The sequence below is a fragment of the Carcharhinus amblyrhynchos genome, chromosome 9, assembly GCF_965287045.1.
Source record: "Carcharhinus amblyrhynchos chromosome 9, sCarAmb.v2.hapA, whole genome shotgun sequence".
Lineage (NCBI taxonomy): Eukaryota > Metazoa > Chordata > Chondrichthyes > Carcharhiniformes > Carcharhinidae > Carcharhinus > Carcharhinus amblyrhynchos.
In genome coordinates, this window is record NC_137332.1 from 38910675 (window position 1) to 38933164 (window position 22490).

A 22490-nucleotide genomic window follows, 5' to 3' on the forward strand; every position below is an offset into this window, starting at 1 on the left:
CATTTAATTCTTTTTACTATTTTTCCCAACTTTAGCTCGATATGCTAATTGCACTGTTTGAATGCTCTGACCCTTCCTGCCATCATTAATCATATCGCCACTATTGTCTTAAACTTACTTGTTTACTTTCTAAATTTTCCCTTCCCCCACCCCGCTCAGAATACTGGTCTCAGTGTGGCTCAAGTGAAGGCCATCCCAACAGTACACATCTATCTTTTCCCATTACTGGTGTAACTGTTGCATGAATCAAAATCTATTTCTCCCACACCAGCCTGTGAGCCACACATTCAACGCCCTGATCTTTTCTCCACTATGGCAATTTGCTTGTCTCTTCGGTGGCGTTCTAGAGATTATGCACTCTGCATTTTAATTTACCCCAAGCTGTCCATATCCCTCAGTAGCATCATGGTGCTGTAGTCAGTTTACTCATCTTCTCTACAGTCTCTTATCATAGAGGCTGCAAGAACATTGTACCTGTTGGAAAAGCACAAGGACTGAGGTTCTTCCAGTTCAACCTTCTGGATTAGAACATAAGAACAAGGAGCAGGATAGGCCACCTGGCCCCTCAAGCCTGCTCCGCCATTCAATAAGATCATGGCTGATCTTTTTGTGGACTCAGCTCCACTTACCCGCCCACTCACCATAGCCCTGAATTCATTTATTGTTCAAAAATTTATCTATCTCTGTCTTAAAAACATTCAATGAGGTAGCCTCAACTGCTTCACTGGGCAGGGAATTCCACAAATTCACAACCCTTTGTGTGAAGAAGTTCCTCCTCAACTCAGTCTAAATCTGCTTCCACTTATTTTGAAACTATGGGCCTGAGCTCTAGTTTCACCTCCAGTAGAAACAACTTTTCTGCATCTATCTCATCTATTCCCTTCATAATCTTATATGTTTCTATAAGATCTCCCCTCATTCTTCTGAATTCCAATGAGTATAGCCCCAGTCTGCTCAGTGTCTCCTTATAAATCCCCCCCCCCCCCCCCCCCGCTCAACTCCGGAATCAATCTAGTGAATCTCCTCTGCACCCCCTCCAGTCCAAGATATTCTTTCTCAAATAAGGAGAAGAAAACTGTACACAGTACTTCAAGTGTGGCCTCACCAGCACCTTATACAGTTGCAACATAATTTCACTCTTCTTAAACTCCATCTCTCTAGCAATGAAGGACAGAATTCTATTTACCTTCTTAATTACCTGCTGCACTTGCAAACCAACTCCTTGAGATTCCTGCACAAGAACACCAGGTCCTTCTGCAAGCAGCATGCTGCAACTTTTTATCATTTAAACAATAGTCCATTTTCCTATTATTCCTACCAAAATGGAAGACTTCACTTTACCAACATTGTACTCCATCTGCTAGACCCTCGCCCACTTACTTAGATTGTCCATGTCCCTTTGCAGACTTCCAGCGTCCTCTGTACACTTTGCTCTTCCACCCACCTTAGTGTCATCTGCGAATTTTGACGCACTACACTTGGCCCCCAACTCCAAATCATCTATGTAAATCGTAAACAATTGCAGTCCCAACACTGATCCCTGAGGCACACCACCAGCCACTGATTGCCAACCAGAAAAACATCCATTTACCCCCACTCTGAGCTTTCTGTTAGTTAACCGATCCTCTGTCCATGCTAATACATTATCCATAACACTGTGCACCTTTATCTTAAGTAGCAGTCTTTGGTGCGGAACCTTGTCAAATGCCTTCTGAAAATCCAGATGCACCACATCCATAGGTTCCCCATTGTCCACTACACATGTAATGTCCTCAAAGAATTCCACCAGATTAGTCAAACACAACCTGCCCTTCATGAACCATGCTGCGTCTTCCCAATGGGACAATTTATATCCAGACGTCTCACTATTTCATCTTTGATAGATTCAAGCATTTTCCTCACTACAGAAGTTAAACTAACTGGCCTATAGTTACCTGCCTTTTGACTACTTCCTTTTTTAAACAGAAGCATCACATCTGCTGTTTCCCAATCTGCGGGAACCACCCCAGAGTCCAGCGAATTTTGGTAAATTACCACTAGCGCATTTGCTATTTCTCCTGCCATCTCTTTTAATACCCTGGGATGCTTTCCATCAGGACCTTTATCCCCATTAACTTGGCCAACACTACCTCTTTTGTGATAATAGTTTCTAGGTTCTCACCTGCCATAGCCTTCCTGTCATCAATTTTTGGCAATTCCTATTATGAAGTTGCCGGGTTGTGCAGGAATGAAGACAAAGGACTACAACAAATGATTTAGTATAAGATCTTCTTAGGTGCTGCTTTGAGTTGAGAGAGAGCAGTGCCAATCTTCTCCCATCTCAGGTTGGAGACTGGAATCAGCCAGGAGATAAGTCTCTTTCTGTGACCTTTTTCTGTGTGAGTGTGGATCTTTCTCAGAGATTTCAAAGTTAGTTGTTGTTTGAATCTTAAAATCAAAAATAGCTCCGTGTCTCTGAATCTGCCAGAAACTAGGTTTATTTCTCTAAAGTTCTGCTGCTTCAGGATATATCCTTCTCTGGAAACTGCTATCTGGTTCTCTGTCCAGAAGTGTATAATGGCTGGAAATTTAGCACCACATGAACGTAGTTTTTTTTTGTGCTAACAAATTTTGAAGAAGAGCGCATGTCTATGGGGATATTCCTTTAAATTGGAACAATAGAGATGGTTAGCTGTTAAGAATTATACTTTGTCCTATTTAAGTATTTTAATTGGTAAAAGTTATGTTAATTCTTTTTTGTTACATTCCATCTGTGTTCTTAAAGTTTGTTTTGATAAAAGCTTTGTAGTGGGTCATGTGAATCATACCTGGAATGAAACACCTTACGCTCACCCTAATGCCAATATCAAATGCAGAAGTTGGGGTCTTTGCTCACTTCATAAAATACCTTGGAGTTTCTAATCTAATCCTTTACAGCTATCTACTCACCTAATTAATACCCCTGGTCTTCAACTTTCATGTCTTGCTGTGTCTTGATTTGTCTTTCAGACCACTCCTTGATCAACATCCCTTGCTTAGAACTCCCTCACTCACAAAATTCCCAAGTTCAGAACTCTGTTGAAGCTGTACACCATTAAGCTGGCCTCCTCGATAAATTATCAAAGATTACAATGATTGTTTATGATTGCTGCTCCAAATTCTCTTTGTTGCCTACCAAGTTTATCCCTCACCCTGACAACAGTCAGACAAAACTAGTCTGTTCATAACTTTAATGTTAGAGGTAACTTTCTGTTAATATTTTACACCATCACAATTCTGTGATAATCAGTGATGGTGTTTCAAAACAAATTTTCTCTGATGTTTGAATCACTCAAATCTGGTTACTGTCTCTGCTGCAGTATCAAAACAATTATCATCAAAGCCACAAATGACATCCTACATGACTGTGACAAAGATAAACTTTTTTCTCGACCTCTGCTCGTTTATTTCCACCTACGTAGCATTGCCTGATTTTGCCCCTCATCTGTTGCTGAAACCTTAGTTCATGCCTATGTTAGCTCCAGATTTGACTATTCCAATGCCCTTCTAACTGGTCTTCCAGATTCTATCTATAAGAAATTTGAAGTCATCCAAAACTCCAGTTCCCATGTCTTAACTTGCACTAAATCTCATCCACCTATCACTCTTGTGTTCGCTAACCTACATTGGCTCCTATTCAATCAACCGTACAATTTTAAAATTCCCTTCCTGATTTTCAGACCTGTCTATGTCCTTACTCTTTCCTACCTCCATAAACTCCTTCATCCCATAACCGTCAGAGATATAATTCAGGATTCTTGAACAACCTTAATTTTAATTGCTACAGTATTGATGTGCTTTTAGTTGTCTAGCATCTAAGCTCTAGAATTTTTTCCCTTCATCTGATTTTCCTCCTTTAAGGTATTCTTTAAAACTCCAATAGGGCCATCTGCTACATTCCTCAAGTTGTCCTTTGACACACTGCACCATTTACACTTCTGACCTCTTAATACACATTATTAACACCATCCTCAGCCTTTATCACCACTTACATTCCCTTTGTCTTTTTATCTATGACATCTTGGTCAATTACACCCCCTCCCCCACCCTTGCATATAAATCTTGTCCATCTTTCTTTATCTTCAGCTTTGACAATGGGTCACCCAGACTAGAAATGTGAGCTCTGTTCTGTCCCCACAGGTGCTATCTGACTTACTGAGATTTTCCAGCATTTTCTGTTTTTGTTTCGGATTTCAGTGTTCAATTTACTTCTACTTTAAAACCTCACACTTTGATCAAGTTTATATCATCTGACGTAGTGTCTGTTTGTGGTTTGGTGTCATATTTTGATTTACAGTGCTACCAAAATGCATCTTAGTTTGTTTCATTTCATTAAAAGTAATGTGCAAGTTATTGACTCACCTGATGAAGGAGCAGTGTTGCAAAAGCTTGTGCTACCAAATAAACCTGTTGAACTTAAATCTGGTGTTGTGAAACTTCTTACTGTGCCCACCCCTGTCCAACACTGGTATCTCCACATCAAGTTTTTGATGGTTCATTAGTTATCTAAACATTGTTGCAAGGCTCAGAGTCTAACCAGAAGGTCTCTGATTCAATGCCTGATTGCTACCAATTAATTGATCTTCACAAACCATATAGACAATGCTACAATTGGCCTATGTTACAGGACTAGTGAAAGGCAGATTTGGATTATGAGTTGGACTTTTTATTGGAATATTAATGTGCAATTAGGCCAAGTTAGATTGCCGTCGTAAGCAATTTGGATTTTATACCTGAACCGTCAGAACTCCATTTGGGCCGACTTCTTATTTGTGGCTTAATTAATTTGCTTGTTCTAAGCCAGTGTAATATAAGAACATAAGAAATAGGAGCAGGAGTAGGCCATCTAGCCCTTCGAGCCTGCCCCGCCATTCAATAAGATCATGGCTGATCTGTTGTGGCTCAGTTCCACTTTCCGGCCCTCTCCCCATAACCCTTAATCCCCTCTCTTAGCAAGAACCCATCAACCCGCTTCTTAAAAATATTTAGCGAGGCAGCCTCCACCACTTCAACGGGCAGAGAATTCCAGAGATTCACCACCCTTTGAGTGAAGAAGTTCCTCCTCAACTCCGTTCTAAACCGCCTCCCCTTTATCTTGAGGCTGTGCCCCCTAGTCCTATTGTCTTTTTTGAGCGGGAAGAGTCTCTCCACCTCTATCCTATCCATCCCATTCATCATCTTATACGTCTCAATGAGATCTCCCCTCATTCTTCTAAACTCTAACGAGTACAAGCCTAGTTTATTCAGCCTCTCCTCATAGCTCAATCCCCTCAACTCCGGTATCAGCCTAGTAAACCTCCTCTGCACTCCCTCCAGGGCCAAAATATCCTTGCGCAGGTGCGGCGCCCAAAACTGCACACAGTACTCCAGCTGCGGCCTCACCAATGCCCTATACAGCTGCAGCAAGACCTCCCTACTTTTATATTCAATCCCCCTCGCTATGAAGGCCAGCATCCCATTCGCCTTCCTGACCACATGCTGCACCTGCAAGCTGGGTTTTTGCGACTCATGCACAAGGACCCCGAGGTCCCTCTGCACCGTCGCCTGCTGCAGTTTTTCGCCACCTGCAGAAATGGACTTCAAAAAGCTTTCACTGTTAGTCACAATATGTCTGCTGCTTATGTTTTGATGTTTAGATCTTGCTGACTGTTTGTTGCTTCTCACACAATCGTATTCACTTAGCCACAACCTCTGTTCGACGGCTAAATTTCAGATCCAGCTGTGGATATTCTATGCGAGAATAAAGCATCTTCCTTTATTTGTTTTTCTCATGGCCAAATTAATGTTTATTCAGCTTGGTATTTGTTCTACCTAGTATTATTAACATTATCAATCTAATTGTTTTGATGAACAAAGTTGTACTTGTTAGCCAGTCTTCTTTGTTAACTCAGAGTATTGAGAAGCCCTGGAGAATAGTAAATTGGGAATTGGCTATAGGTAAAGATGCTTAATGGGCTGCTGATATTTTTATTCCCTGATAAGATTGTTGCTTTATTTCTGTCAATTAAAATTCTGTACTTTAAACTTTGCTAATAGTGTTGAATATTTCTGGATATGTAAGGAGAATGCAAGATTTTTTTAACATACGTTGCACTTGCATTACAAGAGTATTTGTAGGTGAAAAATCAAACGCATTAAGACTTGAAGGCTGCATCATAAAATAATTAGTGGCTACTATTGCTGTACCCTAGCTGAGAGAAGAGGTGTATGGGGAGAGTAGAACTGAGCAACAGGTGAGAGGAAATGGAGGAATAGGAGGATTGGGGGGGCTAGTAGTGGTGAGGGAGAAGAAGGGAGGAGTGGGAGACATGAGAGGGCAGCAGCAGAAATGGATGGGGCAATATGAAAAGTGAGGGCAGACAGGCCATACCAGCCTTCTTCTATTGTGGTGCCCTATCCCCAGCACAAAGATAGGCTACTGATGTACCACGTGTTTTCCATATCTTCAGTCAACAGCAAAGGCCCATATCTCAGCTAACCTTGCTGTGTTGGTATCAACGCAATAATTCTGGTTAAAGTAGAAGAGATTACACCTAATAGTCTAATAGCTGCTCCTGATCTGGGACTTAGATCGACTATAAATATTAAGCACACAAAAGGGCTAGAACAAAATAAATGCACCAATTTAATCCCAACTCACCACCTCATGGATAACATAAGGAGGGTGAGGAGGTGAGTTGGGATAGTAATAGTAATCTGATAGTAATCAGATGTTACTCAAATAGATTTATCAAAAATTTACAAGTTTTAGAAAGATTTTTACAAACTTGCTAATTTAGCTTGTAACCTCATAGTTTGTCAGCATCTTTTCTGCAAAATATAATTAATAACCAGAAATGACAAAACAGATTATAGCTGTCGTCAGGCTTCAAATTACAATCCTTCTTTAAATAAAGTCTGATGGTTAGAATATTTCAGACAATGGTCAAAATTTATTACACTTTCCCTGAACATAAATCTTTACAGTAAATTGTACTATTAGTGTGTATCTCCGGGTGTAATATAGTAAATAATTCCTATAATTGAAAGAGGAATGCCTTTGAACTGGTCACTGTTTTTCCTGAAGGTTGGTGGAGAAAGAATAAAGTTGACCTGAGGACTTGCTCAGGTTCTTTGTCTCTTTATTTGTCCAGGCTATTCGATTGTCCCTTGAGCAGTCATTACCTCCAGAGCCAAGAGAGGAGAGCACTGAACTTGTCAGCAAACTACGCATTAGAACACCGCGTGGGGAATTCTTTGAACGACGTTTCTTAGCAAGCAACAGACTCCAAGTTGTCTTTGATTTTGTGGCTTCCAAAGGTTTCCCAAAGGATGAATACAAACTGCTGAGCACCTTCCCCAGAAGAGACGTAAGTGCCTCATATCATCTTTTCATGAATGTGCTACAATTTTTATTGCATGTGTATTGGAAAGATTAAAAACAAATTAAGATATTTTCAAGTAACTTGATCTTAATTCCAAATAGATTATTTTTAAAAATTCTTTTTCTTTTTACTTTTTGCACAATAACATTATCAAATACTAAACACTTTTGTGTGGTTTCTGAAATATGAGGATAATGAGAAGAGAACCAGCTCTTAAAATATTCCATCTGGTCAGATTTATTAACATCTGCTGTGCAAGCTTTCAAAAGCTTAACCTCTTAATTCTTCCACCAGCATTAACTCATGTGTAGGTCTAAAAACATTCCTCTGGGCATCAACTAACATTTAGGTCTGCATTGGTATTTTCCTTGTTTTTGAAAGGGAAAAGCTACCACACAGCTGTGAAGTCTTAAGCAGGTATTAAACATATGTAGGAAAAATTAAATAATCAAGAGGACATCTTAAACATGTTACAGGACATAAATTATAAAATGACAGATGTATTGAAGTTAATTGCAAGGCAACAAACATACACACGTTATATAACATAAATTGCAAGAATGGTGATCCAATAGTCATGAGAATCCCCAGATTATTGTTTGTATTATGACTGTATCAAATCAAAGCCCATTTATTTTGCTTTCTATCATACTCCTTGACATATCTATTTATTAATTCAGATTTTATTAACACTTCAGAATACTTTTTTATTTATATCTCACAGCCTTCAGCCCAGCTTGCGCATTTCTGACAAGCAAAATTACTTAAGTATTCATGGAGTCACTTCCCCTTCTGCCTTCGTTAATAATCTCTTTATAATATCACTGCCAGTGCAGTATTAATTTTGGAACAGATGGAGAATGCAATTATACTGTCCAGTCTTTCTTTGTGAAGTGGCAATTACTTTAATATTGTGCATTCATATTTTGAAGGCATCTCTAATACTGAATTATAGGTTTATAGTTTGGCACACATTTTCTTTTTGAGCCAAGCCAATGGTGAGTCTGGTACTTTGACTTTTTCAAATGATGGCACTACGATAAAGAGTTCTGTACTTAATTTCTAGACTTTGCTCCATGAAGAATAAAAGGCTTGCTTCAAATAATACAAAGTAGAAAACAGAGCTAATGCCACTCTTAAAAGAACAGAGTTAACCCTTACCTCCATTTTGACAAACCTTTAAAAGCCCCTCAAGTTGGTTACCCAATTTCTACCATCCTCAAAATGTATTTTTCTATAATTGGACCCATCTATTTGTACCCGTCTATTTTGTACCCATCTATTTTGTACCCAGCACCTACTATAGTGTTCAATTAGTGGTTTTATTGAAACAAACAGGCCCTTCGGCCCACAAGTTGCACCTATCACATCTATACCTACCAAGCCATAGAACTATCTGTAACTTCCAATGCCATTAGATCCCATATACTCATCCAGAAGTCTTTTAAAAGACCCCAGTGAGTTTGCCTCTACCACCACCGACGGCAGCCAATTCCACTCACTCACCACCCTCTGAGTGAAAAACTTTCCCCTAACATCTCCCCTGTACTTGCTTCCCAGCACCTTAAACCTGTGTCCTCTCGTAGCAACCATTTCAGCCCTGGGAAATAGCTTCCGAGAATCCACCCTATCTATTCCTCTCAACATTTTATAAATCTCTCCAGAGAGAAGAGACCTAGCTCCCTCAGCCTGTCTTCATAAGGCATGCCTCCCAATCCAGGCAACATTCTTGTAAATCTCCTCTGCACCCTCTCAATAGCTTCCACATCCTTCCTGTAGTGAGGCGACCAGAACTGCGCACAGTACTCCAAGTGGGGTCTGACGAGGATCCTATAAAGTTGCAGCATTACCTCCCAACTCCTAAACTCAATCCCTCGATTAATGAAAGCCAGTACTCCATACGCCTTCTTGACCACATCTTCCACCTGCGAGGCCGATTTAAGAGTCCTATGGACCCAGACCCCAAGATCCTTCTGCTCTTCAACCCAACTAAGACTCTTACCCCTGATATTGTATTCCTGCATCCTGTTGGTCCTGCCAAAATAGAAAGTGTTCAAAATTTGTAACAGAACAGTTGACTTACTTGAAGAATTGAGAAACTGGTTATAACTAGTCATTGGAGATAGTTATGGCTTGTCAGCAGTGCTTGAGAAAGTAAGTCATTCTAAATGCAATAATATCAGTCTGTAGTGTGTGGGAGATCTCGATGCCCCCTTATGTAGTACCACAAATGATATTTACTGAATCAAAACACACTGCAAGATAAATAACATATAACACACATTGCAACATTATGTCTAGCCACTGAAGATCTTTATGTGCAAAGAATATTCTGATAGCAGAGCCGAAGAAAGGGGCATTGGAAATTTTGTATTCAGTTGAAGTACAAGTTCGATGAGTTCCTTAGTCCTGACTGGAAATCCACTTTCATGAGGGTTATTCATGAAACTCCCTTACTGCATCCTTAGCTGGCCTGAGTCTGCCCTTCAGTGGAATTGCAGACCTGTACGTAATGCAGGGCAGGAACATTTATCCGAGTCATGAGGCTCAGCACGTAGAGACTCCTGTTGTTTCAGTGCTCACTTGCTTCAGCATCTTCCATCTGGGCCATTATATTTTTATAGCTGTTAATTCTACTGCAATTTTTTGCTGTTGTGTTCACTTTGCAAAAAAAAACAGTATCCTTACATAGCTTGATCTAGTTCTTGGGATCTACCTTCAGGTCTGATTGAATCAAGTATCTAAATTATCAGTTTTAGTCTACGCTGAGAAACGTTGCATTTGCTTTTTCTAATGTTTGACTTCAGAGTCAGTTGGAAACCCATAATATTTTGTTAACCTTTTAGCTTTATTATACTTTGAAGACACGCAGAAATACATGCATTTTGCATTTTCACAGGTTCATTTACTTCTCTATTTTGTTGCACTCTACTCAGAACCTCCATAATATATATTATGGCTGGATCATTTAAAAAAAATGGTAGTTATTTGTCTCTTGGCAGTACAGATTTTGAATATTGCTGAGAGGAAAGGCATATTGCTGAAGCTTTTTGTCTGTACTCAGCAGGATAAATGCAAGAATGCCAAATGTCAAACGATCACAATTTATACTGCAAGAGAAAAGCATAGTGATTGGTTAACGGGTCAACTCTGGTCAATGCTATGTTGACAGCAGCAGGAAACTTGTATTTGTATACAGGGACCTGTTCTCTATAAATAAAAGCCTTGGACTTTTTTAATTACCCTGAAACTTGAGGGGACTATAGTTCCCCGTTGCTTTCATCATGGCAATGACTCAACCAACCTGAGCCGATTTGCCAGTCACGAGTGCCCTTTTCTCATGTGGTATTTTTTTTGTGATCATCTGATACTTAGCATTGTTGCATTTGTCCTGATGAATGCAAGATGAAAAACTTTGGCATTGTGTCTCTCTATTTAGCAATATACAAGATATTTGTGTCTTCTGAATGGGATTTAAAGTTTAACCAAATATGATTTAAAGCAGCACCTGCTTGGACAGGCTGCACAATCAATTGAATGTCAGCAGGTGATAGATTATCTCTACGAAAAACTAAACATGCTCTGAACCACTTTGGGCCAATTTCAAAAAAAATGTCTTTGAACAATAATTGCAAAATTGACAAGGAATAATCCTCAAATTTTCACCAAGCATTACTGATTGTATTTATTTAAGATACTGTAAACTTTGAAGTATTCTTTCGAAATGCAGAACATTAGTTAATATCAGAAGACCCACCTTTACTCAGAGGACATTTACGTACCTTCATATTGTGAATGAAACTAATTTCTGCATCTTGTACTAGTTTTGTCCCTAGTTTTTCTGTACACTTGCCAAATTGGTAGCTGTGGTTATATTCTACTACCTGTTCAAATTGTTTATATAGGTTATATGGCACAGAAACAAGCTATTCGGCCCAATCAGTCCATAGTTATTTATTGTCCACTTGTACCTCTGCCCTTATCAATCTATCATCATTATCTGCTACTTCCTTCTCCCTCATGCTTATCTAGCTATCCCCGGAAGCATCTATGTTATTTGCTTCAACCACTCCATGGTAACAAGTTCCATGTTCTCATCACTGGGTAAAGTTTATTCTGAATTCCCTATTGGTTTTCTTGGTGATTATTGTACATTGATTACCTCTGGTTCTGCTCTTACCCACAAGATGTTCTTGTTATGTTCTTAGATGGAACATTTTTATAATTTGAAAGACCTGTTTAATAGGTCATCTCTCATATGTTTTACAAAGGAAAAAAGAGGCTCCGCCTGTCATTCTTTCCTGATGTGTATACCCACTCTTTTCTGGTATCATCCATGTAAGTCTTTCCTGCACCAGTGTGAGATGTATTCAAATACTGGTCTACCTTAGAACAGGACAAGATATTTTGATTTGAGAAATGACAAGAACTCAAAAAAAAAATAGGAAATTTTTACCACAGGATAAAGTAATAATGCAGAGCAACCCAAAATGTGCTGTGATGTATTTAGTCAGGAAAAACAGAGTGAGAAAGCTTTTGCTTGGTGTTGCAACTAAACTAGACTTTGTTATGAAGCAGATGAGGCAAATCATTTTACTGTATTTAGTTTTGACTAATACACACATACTTAGTGGATTTATTAATAGTCTATTTAAATTTGACCCATATTTGAAGTCTATCTTAAATGATTTTATTATTTCTGCCAATTAAAATGTTCAAATCTATGCATGAAATGAAATCAGCCCTATTCAGTTATTCATTGTTTATGAACAGCTGTGATAGAAAAAATTTGTGGTCTCTTCTGAATTGGTTTACATTGTCTACTAATTTTGAGAAGTAACATTTCTACTACAATTTTGGTATTTTCCCACTGATGAGAGACACATTCAACTCTTGTGTGCTCATTAGTAAGAGGTGTATACATTAATAACCTCTTGAAATGTCTTCCACTGCAAATTCAGCTGCTTTCTAACTTAGAAAAAAGTTTAATCTAGTCAATTATTGTTTAATAAAGGATTGATCATACTGATGAGGACAATGCACTGTAGTTGTTTAATACTGTCTTTAAATGTTATTTTAGTCCAAAATCAAACAGTTTTTATTGGCCTGCTGCTTTATTAATTTACTTTATAATATTTGATGTTGTATTTGCACCATTTACCAGAAAATTATTTAATTTTGTCTGTAATGGTGTTACTGTTAACTTTTATATTTGATATTACCAGCACACTAAAATAATAAATGGGTTTAAATGTTGAGACTATTAAATGATAGTGGATTTGAAATAACTATTCTCATTGCTTTTCTCAATCGTGATAAATAAATAACTGGATCAGCTAGATCAGGATGTATTATTTTCTAGCACATGCAGTCCTAGACAGCCTTGTGTAACCTATTAAAATAAGGGAGCAATAATGAAGTGGAAGCAGTTGCTCCATATTTTGTCTTGCTGTTTTAAAGTAGGGGTAAGTATGAATTTGCTGAGATTATTAGGCGTGATGGATGAACAAAATCCAGCAGTATGCCTGCTAAGTGATCCAGAAAATGAATAAGTTGATCACCTAGAATATAGATGTTGAACATGGTTTCTATTGCTGGTCAGGCAATGACAACATTTTTTTTAACAGGAGCAATGTATATATTGTATCCTCTATACAAAGTCTTATGGGTGTAGAAGAAATATATTTAATTTGAACCTTGATCTTTGATAAAATGGATGTACCCTGGTAGAACAGCCTTAGCACTAAGTGAATTGTATTGACTTTGTTCATTACTTTTGTGGTGAAACAATCTGGAAATGCCCAATAGTACTTGTGATAATTGAATTAATTTAAACATTTGCACTGACTAAAACATTCTATTCATGAACGTAATAGAAAATGCAGATATCTTGAGAAATCCTATCTCAGGTTGTCATTAGAATTAGCTAAGTTTGAAAGACTAAATTACACAGGTTTCACAGAAGTTGATAGCCCCACTGATAAGCAGCAGAATTATAGTGACATGTTTCTATAAGTATTTGCTATTGTGAGGCTAATATATGAGAATGTATGATGGATTATAAAGTGTATGATTTATGATGACTGGAGTATCTCTTCACTGGTCGAATTATCTCTAGCCAAAATATACTGTGGGCGTATATTTATTGTTGGTTTATACGTTTATAAACTTGAGCAATGAGTATATTTAAAATTGACAGGCTACTCTTGCAGGATCACAATGTCAAATTGCACAGATAGGAGATAAGAAAAGTTATTGATTTCAATGTGTAATAAAATTTACATTTATAGAACTGTTTTAAGCTTGCTTTTAAATAAAAAGATGAAACAGTCTAATAATGCAATATATTGGCTCAGATCTTCCAGTCTCTAGATCGTCAGGGACCAACTGTAGAGCCCAAGATCACCCTAGAAATTGCTGGGGGAGTTTAAACTTCCAATGGGGAGTTCTCCAGGGAACCTCTGCTAATATCTTAGAGTCTCAGCTAGAATCAGAGACTTCGGACAGTTCTGTGGTACTTACTTGAATGATTACCCAGGAAATGTTAGACACAAAAATTTTTCTAATTCCTGGGTAACTACAGAACTGACATCCCAGTTACCCCTGACAATGACACACCCCCCCCCCCCCCCCCCCACCACTTAACCAAGCTTCCCCAAACAGATGTGCCCTGCCCTGACCGGCCAGCCCTCCTGCCCTGACTCAGTTATCTCTGAACCAACCCAGATGCTAAGCTCAAACCTGCCACTTCACCTACCTGCTTTTCTTAACCACTTACTCATTTGTTCACTCAGCAACTCATGCTCATTTAGGGTGGACATCTAACTTGCCATACAGCAGCGAGTGCCATAAAAAGGGGGCATGCGCTAGCTTTCTCTCAATGCTACAGCAATGCAATTAAGCTTTTCAGTGGACATTGAATCCTGCATTTCCGAAAAAGTCAGGCTTAGAAGACGCAGCAAGAAATGTGGAACAGCACCTAGAGTTGGTACAGTTCAAACAGAGGGACAATCCAACTCTGATTGCTGCTTTGCAGAAGATCTGGACCACAAATCTTTAAATTTTGTTAGAACTGAAGCTGAGTTTGAGTTAAATTGCAAAACTTTATTATGTCATTAAAGAGTGCCAGAAGAGAAAATAATGTTTGGCAACTGAGTAATTCCATGTTATCAGTGTCTCTGGTGCCTTTCCATTTCTTAACTTGCCAATACATATTTTTATTTTCTCCTGTCTGCCCCACAGTTAACTGCCTCCAAAGCTTTCTTCCAAATTTCTACAAACTCAAATCCAAGTTTACTTTCTAGCCCTTCAATCTCTCCTCATTCTTTACCATCTTCTTAATTTTTTTTTAATTTTTCAAATGAAACTTCAAATTGTTTTTGTGTCCATTTTCTAGGAAATATATGGATGTACATTATACCTTTCATGAAACGAGGAAATTAAATCACCATAGATGGTTGTTGCTTGAAGAAGTAGAATGCACTGACAAAAGGATATTAAAAAGATCTATGTGAAATAAGAGAACAGAAAGTTTATTTACAATAGGCCAGTATGGTGTGTTAATTAAGCTCACATACAAGCCAAATGAACAGAAATGCCTTGGAGCGAAGCAAAACAACAGCTTTGTTTGTTGACAGATGTTCGAGTGTTATTGTCTGTTAATTGGATAATGGTGTAAACATTTGCAAACTCTGCTGTCCTTGGGGAATTCAGTGTTTGAAGGGCAACAAGAGGCATGATCCCTGTCTATGGTCCACATGTATGTGTTCCCCTCATGCAGCCTTGCAGGTAAATAAATTGAGTTTACAATTTCAGGCCATTATTAACATTCTAACCAGTAGCATGGAGTTGGAAATTTCAACAATGATTTAATATGTTAAAATAGATGTGTATTGATCATGAATACAACCTAGTTTGTATGGTTACAGTTGAATGAAAAGTGTTCGTTTAAATATGTTTGTATTCTCAGTCATTGTTACCAGAGTTGGTACGGTCTGGTTACATCTGGCTCCTGTCATCCTTGCCCAACTCCCCAGATTAGAGTTACCTGTAGGGAGTTGAAAAGAAGTACTATCAAATTAGAAGTAAGCCTGCAAAACAAAGCTGATGTGAGTTAGAGCTCGAAAATTACCTCCTGGTACATGCATTTCTGCTGAGGTTTATAAATAATCCCAGTGTAATATCGTTACAATACGCCAGCGCGATTGATTGTAGCAGATGGATTCCAAAGTGAAGAAACATAGATAAGTGATCCTTCGCACCTTTATCACGATAAATAAGACTTGTGGAATTTTGAAATATGTAATGGATACAGTCTGATCTTCATTTTACTAAACTTATTTGCTCATTGGCATCAAAAATGTTTCTTACATAAATTTGAATTAAATTTTCAGATTTGAAGTAGAATTTCTACCTGACCAGTTCCATTTCTCACTGCATTTGTATTCAATTCCCAATCTAGATTAGTTAAGTATGGCTTCCCCCACGTAAGTGCAATATATCAGCAAGTAGAAAGAACAGCTTGCAAGCATAGTTAGCTAAAAGTACAAGATTTGCCACAAGGAAAAATGCATAATCAGAAAAGTGAAAAAGCACCCTGGGGGAATGAAGAAATAAATTCAACACTTTCATCTTGAACTCCTAGAAAGACATGGAACCATCACTGCTAACTACCTGCAGATCTTTTACACACCAACTTCGCCCGCTGTCGAACTGATTCAACCAGGCAGTAAAAGTTAACCTTGCCTAGCTGGAAAAGGTATATGAATTCACTGTAGATCAGCCAACTGCTAAAGCCACCGTGTATTTGAGTCCAAATCCACGTATCAGAAGATAAGTGGTTATACTTGAAAAGTGCTGTCAACTGGCTGAGTGATTAAAATGCCCAAAATTCTATGTACGCAAAGACATCTTTTACACTGACAAACTTTACCTTTTCGCTAACCTGAACCCAATCAGAAAGCTAGCTTTCATAAATGAAAAATACTCTGATGAAGAAAAAGTGAGTTGTTGCAATGTTTGTGTTAGCATTATGATTGGGACAAAACACTACTATAATGATGAGAAATTCCAAATCTACTCCATCCCACATTTTACTGGACTAATTCTGATCTTCACTCACCTTTTCCAACAAGATGAGATTGGATATCAATTTGAAGTCCATAACGTAAGGAAGAAATAAAACAGCATGGATAACTGCTACTCTTTTTGCAGAGTTGCAGTATCACTTTGACCGAGGTGTGACATGACAGGACAGAACATTACCTTGTAATATTTACATGAAATGCCTGCATCTAAGTGCTCTGAAGTTAATATTGTTACTGACAAAATATCCATGATCCGAGCAGTGAATTTTTAGTGTAATTTGAGAGGTAATATAAACCAATGTGTCTCTGTGTTATATGCCGTAAAATTATGTGGTGACATCATGAGAGGCATTTGGGAGATTTCCCTCTCTTCCATTTTGGACTGTAACCAAGCAACACCTTTCTAATAAAACTCCACAAACTGGTTTCAGTAATCCAGTGTGTAGCAACATTTTCATTCTTTTATCTTGGCAATATAAGTGAGCTGACCACTTAAATATACAACAGTAAAAGATAAAACCAGCAACACAGATGATTTTCTGGTAAAAATAGTCAGAATAAACAATTTGGACCTCGACCTCACTCAAGGATCAATTTTCAGGAGACCACTCCTCTGTTGATTGAAGTGCTGTAAAACTGGCCATTGGAAATGGGTTTTTAGCCTTTGCAAAGGGTGTACATTAATTTTAAAACAGATAAAAAGCATTCCAGACAGTTCCTCAATTTTATTTACTCTATCACAACCTCAGGTACTCAGAGATGGAGGGAGGAAGAGAAAAAAATCAGCCAGCGCGCCAATGGTAATACTCGTTGGTTAGCGCAATTGGTGGACTCAATCTTCTAGAAAACAAGCAAATTAAGAAAGTAAGGCAACAGGCTGTGTAAAAACAAGTTTACTTACTGACACTTGGGTGTCTTTTCCAGCTGCATGTCTGCACACATAGCGGGCTGCGGCATCTGGTCCTCAAACTCAGCGCGTGAGAGAGAGAGGGAGAGAAATCTGCATTTGGAAAAGTAATTACTCAAAAAGGAAAAGAAAGTGATAGTAAGCAAGATTAAGCAGAGTTAAAGCCGAAATCTCCTGGTTTTAAAATAGATTGGTGTTAGCAAAAAGAAATGCAAAAAAAAAATTTTTTTCTTACTTTATTGGTTGGACAATACTTTAAGAAACAAGAAAAGAAATGATACAAATTAAATTGGAAGAGGAAAGAAATAAGTAGAGAGGAAAAGTCGAAGAAAGTAATCGAACTTAAGAACAAGTAAAGGAGATGAAGGGAAAATGGAACCATTCAATGAGAATGCTGAATCATGGAGTACCTATGAAGAGAGATTTCAATATTACCTTACTGTAATTTGGATGAAATTAAAGTAGCAACTAATAGGATAGAAAATCTTCACTCTATTGCTAAATCTTGTCCATCCTGCCAAGCCTGGTACAAAAACTTATGAGGAATTAACTAAGGCACTCGAAGAACAGTTCTCGCCCAAATCTTTAGGCATAGCAGAGAGATTCAGATTTTATCGATAAAGCCAAGAAGAGGGTGAAAATATTGCACAAATTGTAGGTATACTGCAGAAACTAGCAAAGAGATTAGTTTGGCCTGACCCATGAAGACACTGAGACACAAGCTTATCCGTAGACTTTGAAATGAAGCAATTAAAGAACATTGCTCAATTTTCTGTTGGGATCACAAGTGTCCATGGAATTGGCTGCTTGAGAAACTTCCCAAATTGGAGCTGATGCAAAAATACATTTGTTGAATACTGAAAAAAGAAAACTCAACATGTAAGCATGCCATAGATGTGCCCCAATGGGCCAATCTCCACAGAAATGTTGGTGTCAAGAAAATAAATGTAATGATGAGAAAGGTCGCATAACAAAGGCATGCGGAACCAGACAGAATCCTCAACCTTCAAAGATGGATAAATGCAAAAATGGACCCAAATCCACCAATAAAAGACTATAGCATGATCATAGACAATTAAAATTCCTAGGAAGACACATTGTCTATGAAGACTAAAGAATTCAAACTTGGTGTATTATTGATGTAATGTGATATGTGGAGATTTTTGATTTATCTGAAACTGGGAATAAAATTAAAATGGAATTTTGGAGCCGTTATATCTCTTATCTCTGAAAATTTATATCAACAAATGTTCGAGAATGTACCATTAAAGCCAGAGAATTTGCATGAAAGAGGTGATTCCACTGAAGGGCTATATCATGGTGCAAGTTGAAACAAACTGTCAATCTGAAAAATTACCATTATATGTAGTGAAAGGAAATTTTCCTGCACTTTACAGAAGAGCATAGTTGAATAAAATCAAACTAAATTGGCAAGCAGTTAATCAATTGGTTGATGGAAAGGTTACAGAAACTCTTAGAAAAATACAAAAAGGTATTTGAAAATATTTTAGAAAAGTAACTGGAGTCGAGACATGACTTAAGACAAAATCTGATCGTGCACCAAAATGCTTAAAGGCAAGAACTTTGCCACACGCAATCAAGCCAAAAGTTGAAGTAGAACCTAAAATTTAGTCTGTAACCATGAATGTTTGGACAACTCCAATCACCCTCATCATTAAACTAGATGGTTCTATACAAATTTGTGGTGACTTCAAAACAATGACGAATCCAGTGCTGTGTCAACCAGTAGCCCTTACCATTAATTGAGGACCTCTTTGCTGGATTGTCTGGGATTGAACAGGTCAGTAAGATAAATATGTCCCAAACATACCTCTAAATGAAGGGGGCAATCACTGCTGATGATTGTTACTCAAAGGATTGTTCAGATATAAGCACCTACCATTCGGGATAACATTGGCAAAAACCTTATTCTAAATATCATTGGACAAATCCCAAGTGGCCTGAACCGTTTCCAGTGGTGTTTGGATGACATTTTAATCACAGGCAAAAGTGAACAGGAACATTTACAGAACTTAGAAGAAACACTGGAGCATCTGGAGAAGCACAATCTTCATGTGAAAGAAAAATTCGAATTTTTAAAGTCATCAATAAGCTACCTAGGCCATGTAACTGATGGGGATGGATTCCACAAAGAGCCGAAGAAAATGACCGTGATTTTAGATGCACCAAAACTGCAGAATTTATTGCAACTGAGATTCTATTCAGGACTTCTCAATTACAGTGGAAATTTTTTTCTAAATCTCTCTGCCATATTAAAAGCACATCATATGCTACTATGTGCAAACAAACAATAGACTTGGACAAAAGACTGAGAAAAAGAATATAATGAAGTCAAAAATATGCTAAGGAAATTGAAAGTCTTAGTTCATTTTGACCCTAATTTAAAAATACAGCTCTCGTGACACATTGCCTTATGGGGTGAGTACAGTTGTGTCTCATAATGCAATGTGGAGATAAAAGGCCAAAAGCTTTTGCTTTGAGAACATGGAACGAAATTGTGCTCAATTGGGGTAGGAAGCCCCGAGTATCATTTTTGGCATTAAGAGAATTCATTACTACCTGTAAGGAAGACATTTTACTTTGTTTTCTGATGACAGGCCTTTAACGATGATCACTGGTTTATACAAAGGAGCATCACCTGAAGGGTCATTTGCAGAGTTTAATTGGAGTGGATTTCTCATCCAGTACCAGATCTCAGATAAGCAGATGATTTACAAAGTGGAAGAGTCATGGAGAGAGATGATGATGAGGTGTAGCTAGGCATTGTCAGCATACTGATGGAAACTAATGCTGTGCTTTCAGATGAAGTTGGTCAGGGACAGTGTATAAATGAGAAATGGGAGTGGGAGAGTATTATGCAGAATGGCAAACCAATTGCATTTAGTTCTGAAAGTTCTTTCACGAGTGCAATCCAGTTATTCAAGCATAGTGTAAGACACTCGTTCTGGTATTTGGTATGACAAGGTTCTACATGCACCTACTTGGTTAATGCTTAATTGTGGAAATTGACCATAAGCCCTTAAAAATGATTATTGACAAGTGTGCCACCCAGCTGCAGTGACTTTTGACAAAAAATACAGGGTGACAACTTTGAAGTATTTTACAAACCTGGTTTCAAAATGGTTATTTCAGAGACTTGTGTAAATTAGCCAATCCTGTGGCTGTTTCACTAGACCTATAAATGAATAGCATAGATGTATGAATTTTGGTCAGCACAAGTGCAACCAGCTTCTGGAGGAAACAACAAGTCATTCATGGCTGAAGGCATTATGGAGTCATTGTTTATGGTTGTCCTGATATATAAGGAGTGCCAGATCCCTCCAATGTTTTTGGCCATACAGAGATGACCTAGGTTTATTTCAAGAGGTGTGATTTTCAAGGGAAAACAGGTGCTTGTACCCAAAGTTCTTCACCAGGACATATTGTCATAGTTACATCAGGGGCAAATAGGCATGGAGCAAACGAGGCTAATGGCAAAGTATATTATGTATCAGCCAGGATTGACAGCAATATCGATGAGACAGTGAGAAAGTGCAAGAGTCACCTGTGATGATAGTAGTGCAATTAATACATATATATATTTATGTTTGGGGGAATGTTTAAAAATTCAGTTTTATTCTACAGGCAGTCAGTATACCTGGCAGGAATGCAACTCATACTGAGAGAGCAGGATAATTACTCATTTTAGCCTTGTAAGTGATTATGTTAAGTAGAGTAATGGACTTTCGTTTACTAAAGCTCCCCTGGGACTTCTGATTAGTGATTGACAGGATCCTGTGATGGTGTGGTTTATATGTAGTCCTGAGTCTGTAAGCAGAGAGAGAGAGAGCTTTTGCAGAAAGCAGTTTAGTTTGCAGCTGAAGCCTGGCCAAAGTTAAAGGATTCTGCAGGCTTCTAGAACTCTATCTCTTTGGAAACCCCAAGAGACTTAACAGATGTTAAAGTAAGTATGCTTGCTAGCATATGCTAAAGTAAGTTTCCTAACTATTTATTTAAAAGTGGATTCGATTTATGCGTGAATGGGGCTTATTTGGAACTGGAACAGTCATAAGCTAGAAAGTAAAATAGTTTTCTGTTTCATTTTAAATATTGTTCAGCTGTTAATAGTTAGGTTGCTTCATCTGTTATATTTAAACAGTTTTATTAAATAAAGTTTGCTTTACCATAAAAGATCCCTAATTTGACAGCGGGATTATTCCTAGAGCAGAGTATCCTATCCTCTTTTTTTACGCCTATATAGAAAAATTGTTGGGGTCTGGTCTGGCATCATGATGTAATTTGGTCAGGTCCAGGATCCTAACACACCAGATACACTAGCCCAAAGAAACTTTACACCCTGTGAGGGACTTGGACTTGGCATTGTACATTTTTAGAAATTACATAGAATTCTACAGTGCAGAAGGAGGCCATTCGGTCCATCAAGTTTGCACCAACCACAATCCCACCTAGACCCTACTCTCATAACCTTATGCCATTTACTCTATCTAGCCCCCCCTAACACTAAGGAGCAATGTAGCATGGCCATTCCACATAGCCTGCACATCTTTGGACAGTGGGAGGAAACTGGAGCACCCGGAGGAAACCCACGCAGACATGGGAAGAATGTGCAGATTCCACGTAGAGTGTGATCTAAGCTGGGAATCAAACCCAGGACCCTGGTACTGAGAGTCAACAGTGCTAACCACTGTGACACCATGCTACCCTTTTTTGAAGGAGGCCATTTGGCCCATCGAGTCTGCACTGACCACAATCCCACTCAGGCCCCAACTCTATCACCCCATGCATTTGCCCTACCCATTCCCCATGATGTTAAGGGGCAATTTAGCAAGGCCAATCCGCCTAATTTTTGGACTGTGGAAGGAAATCCACGCAGACATGGAGAATATGCAAACTCCACACAGACAATGATCCAAGCCAGGCATCGAACCTGGCACTGTGAGGCAGCAGTGTTAACCACTGCCATTGTGCCACCTCATAGCTATTTCTAAAATTTTAGAGATTGATCAAAGATGCTTAAAGTGGCTGAAACTGTCTGTGACACCTGAACAAAAGAAACTAGAACAAAAACAAAGAACAGTACAGCACAGGAACAGA

At 38.4% G+C, this 22490-nt stretch overlaps 1 protein-coding gene across 1 annotated transcript in view; it reads left to right on the forward strand.

The window, feature by feature from the left end:
* faf1 (Fas (TNFRSF6) associated factor 1) overlaps nt 1-22490 on the forward strand; it is a 312720-nt gene that overhangs the window by 283571 nt on the left and 6659 nt on the right. Inside the window, exon 18 of the mRNA XM_080195485.1 lies at nt 7152-7367. Within this exon, the coding sequence (XP_080051611.1) occupies nt 7152-7367 (216 nt within the window). The remainder of the gene's footprint in view (nt 1-7151; nt 7368-22490) is intronic.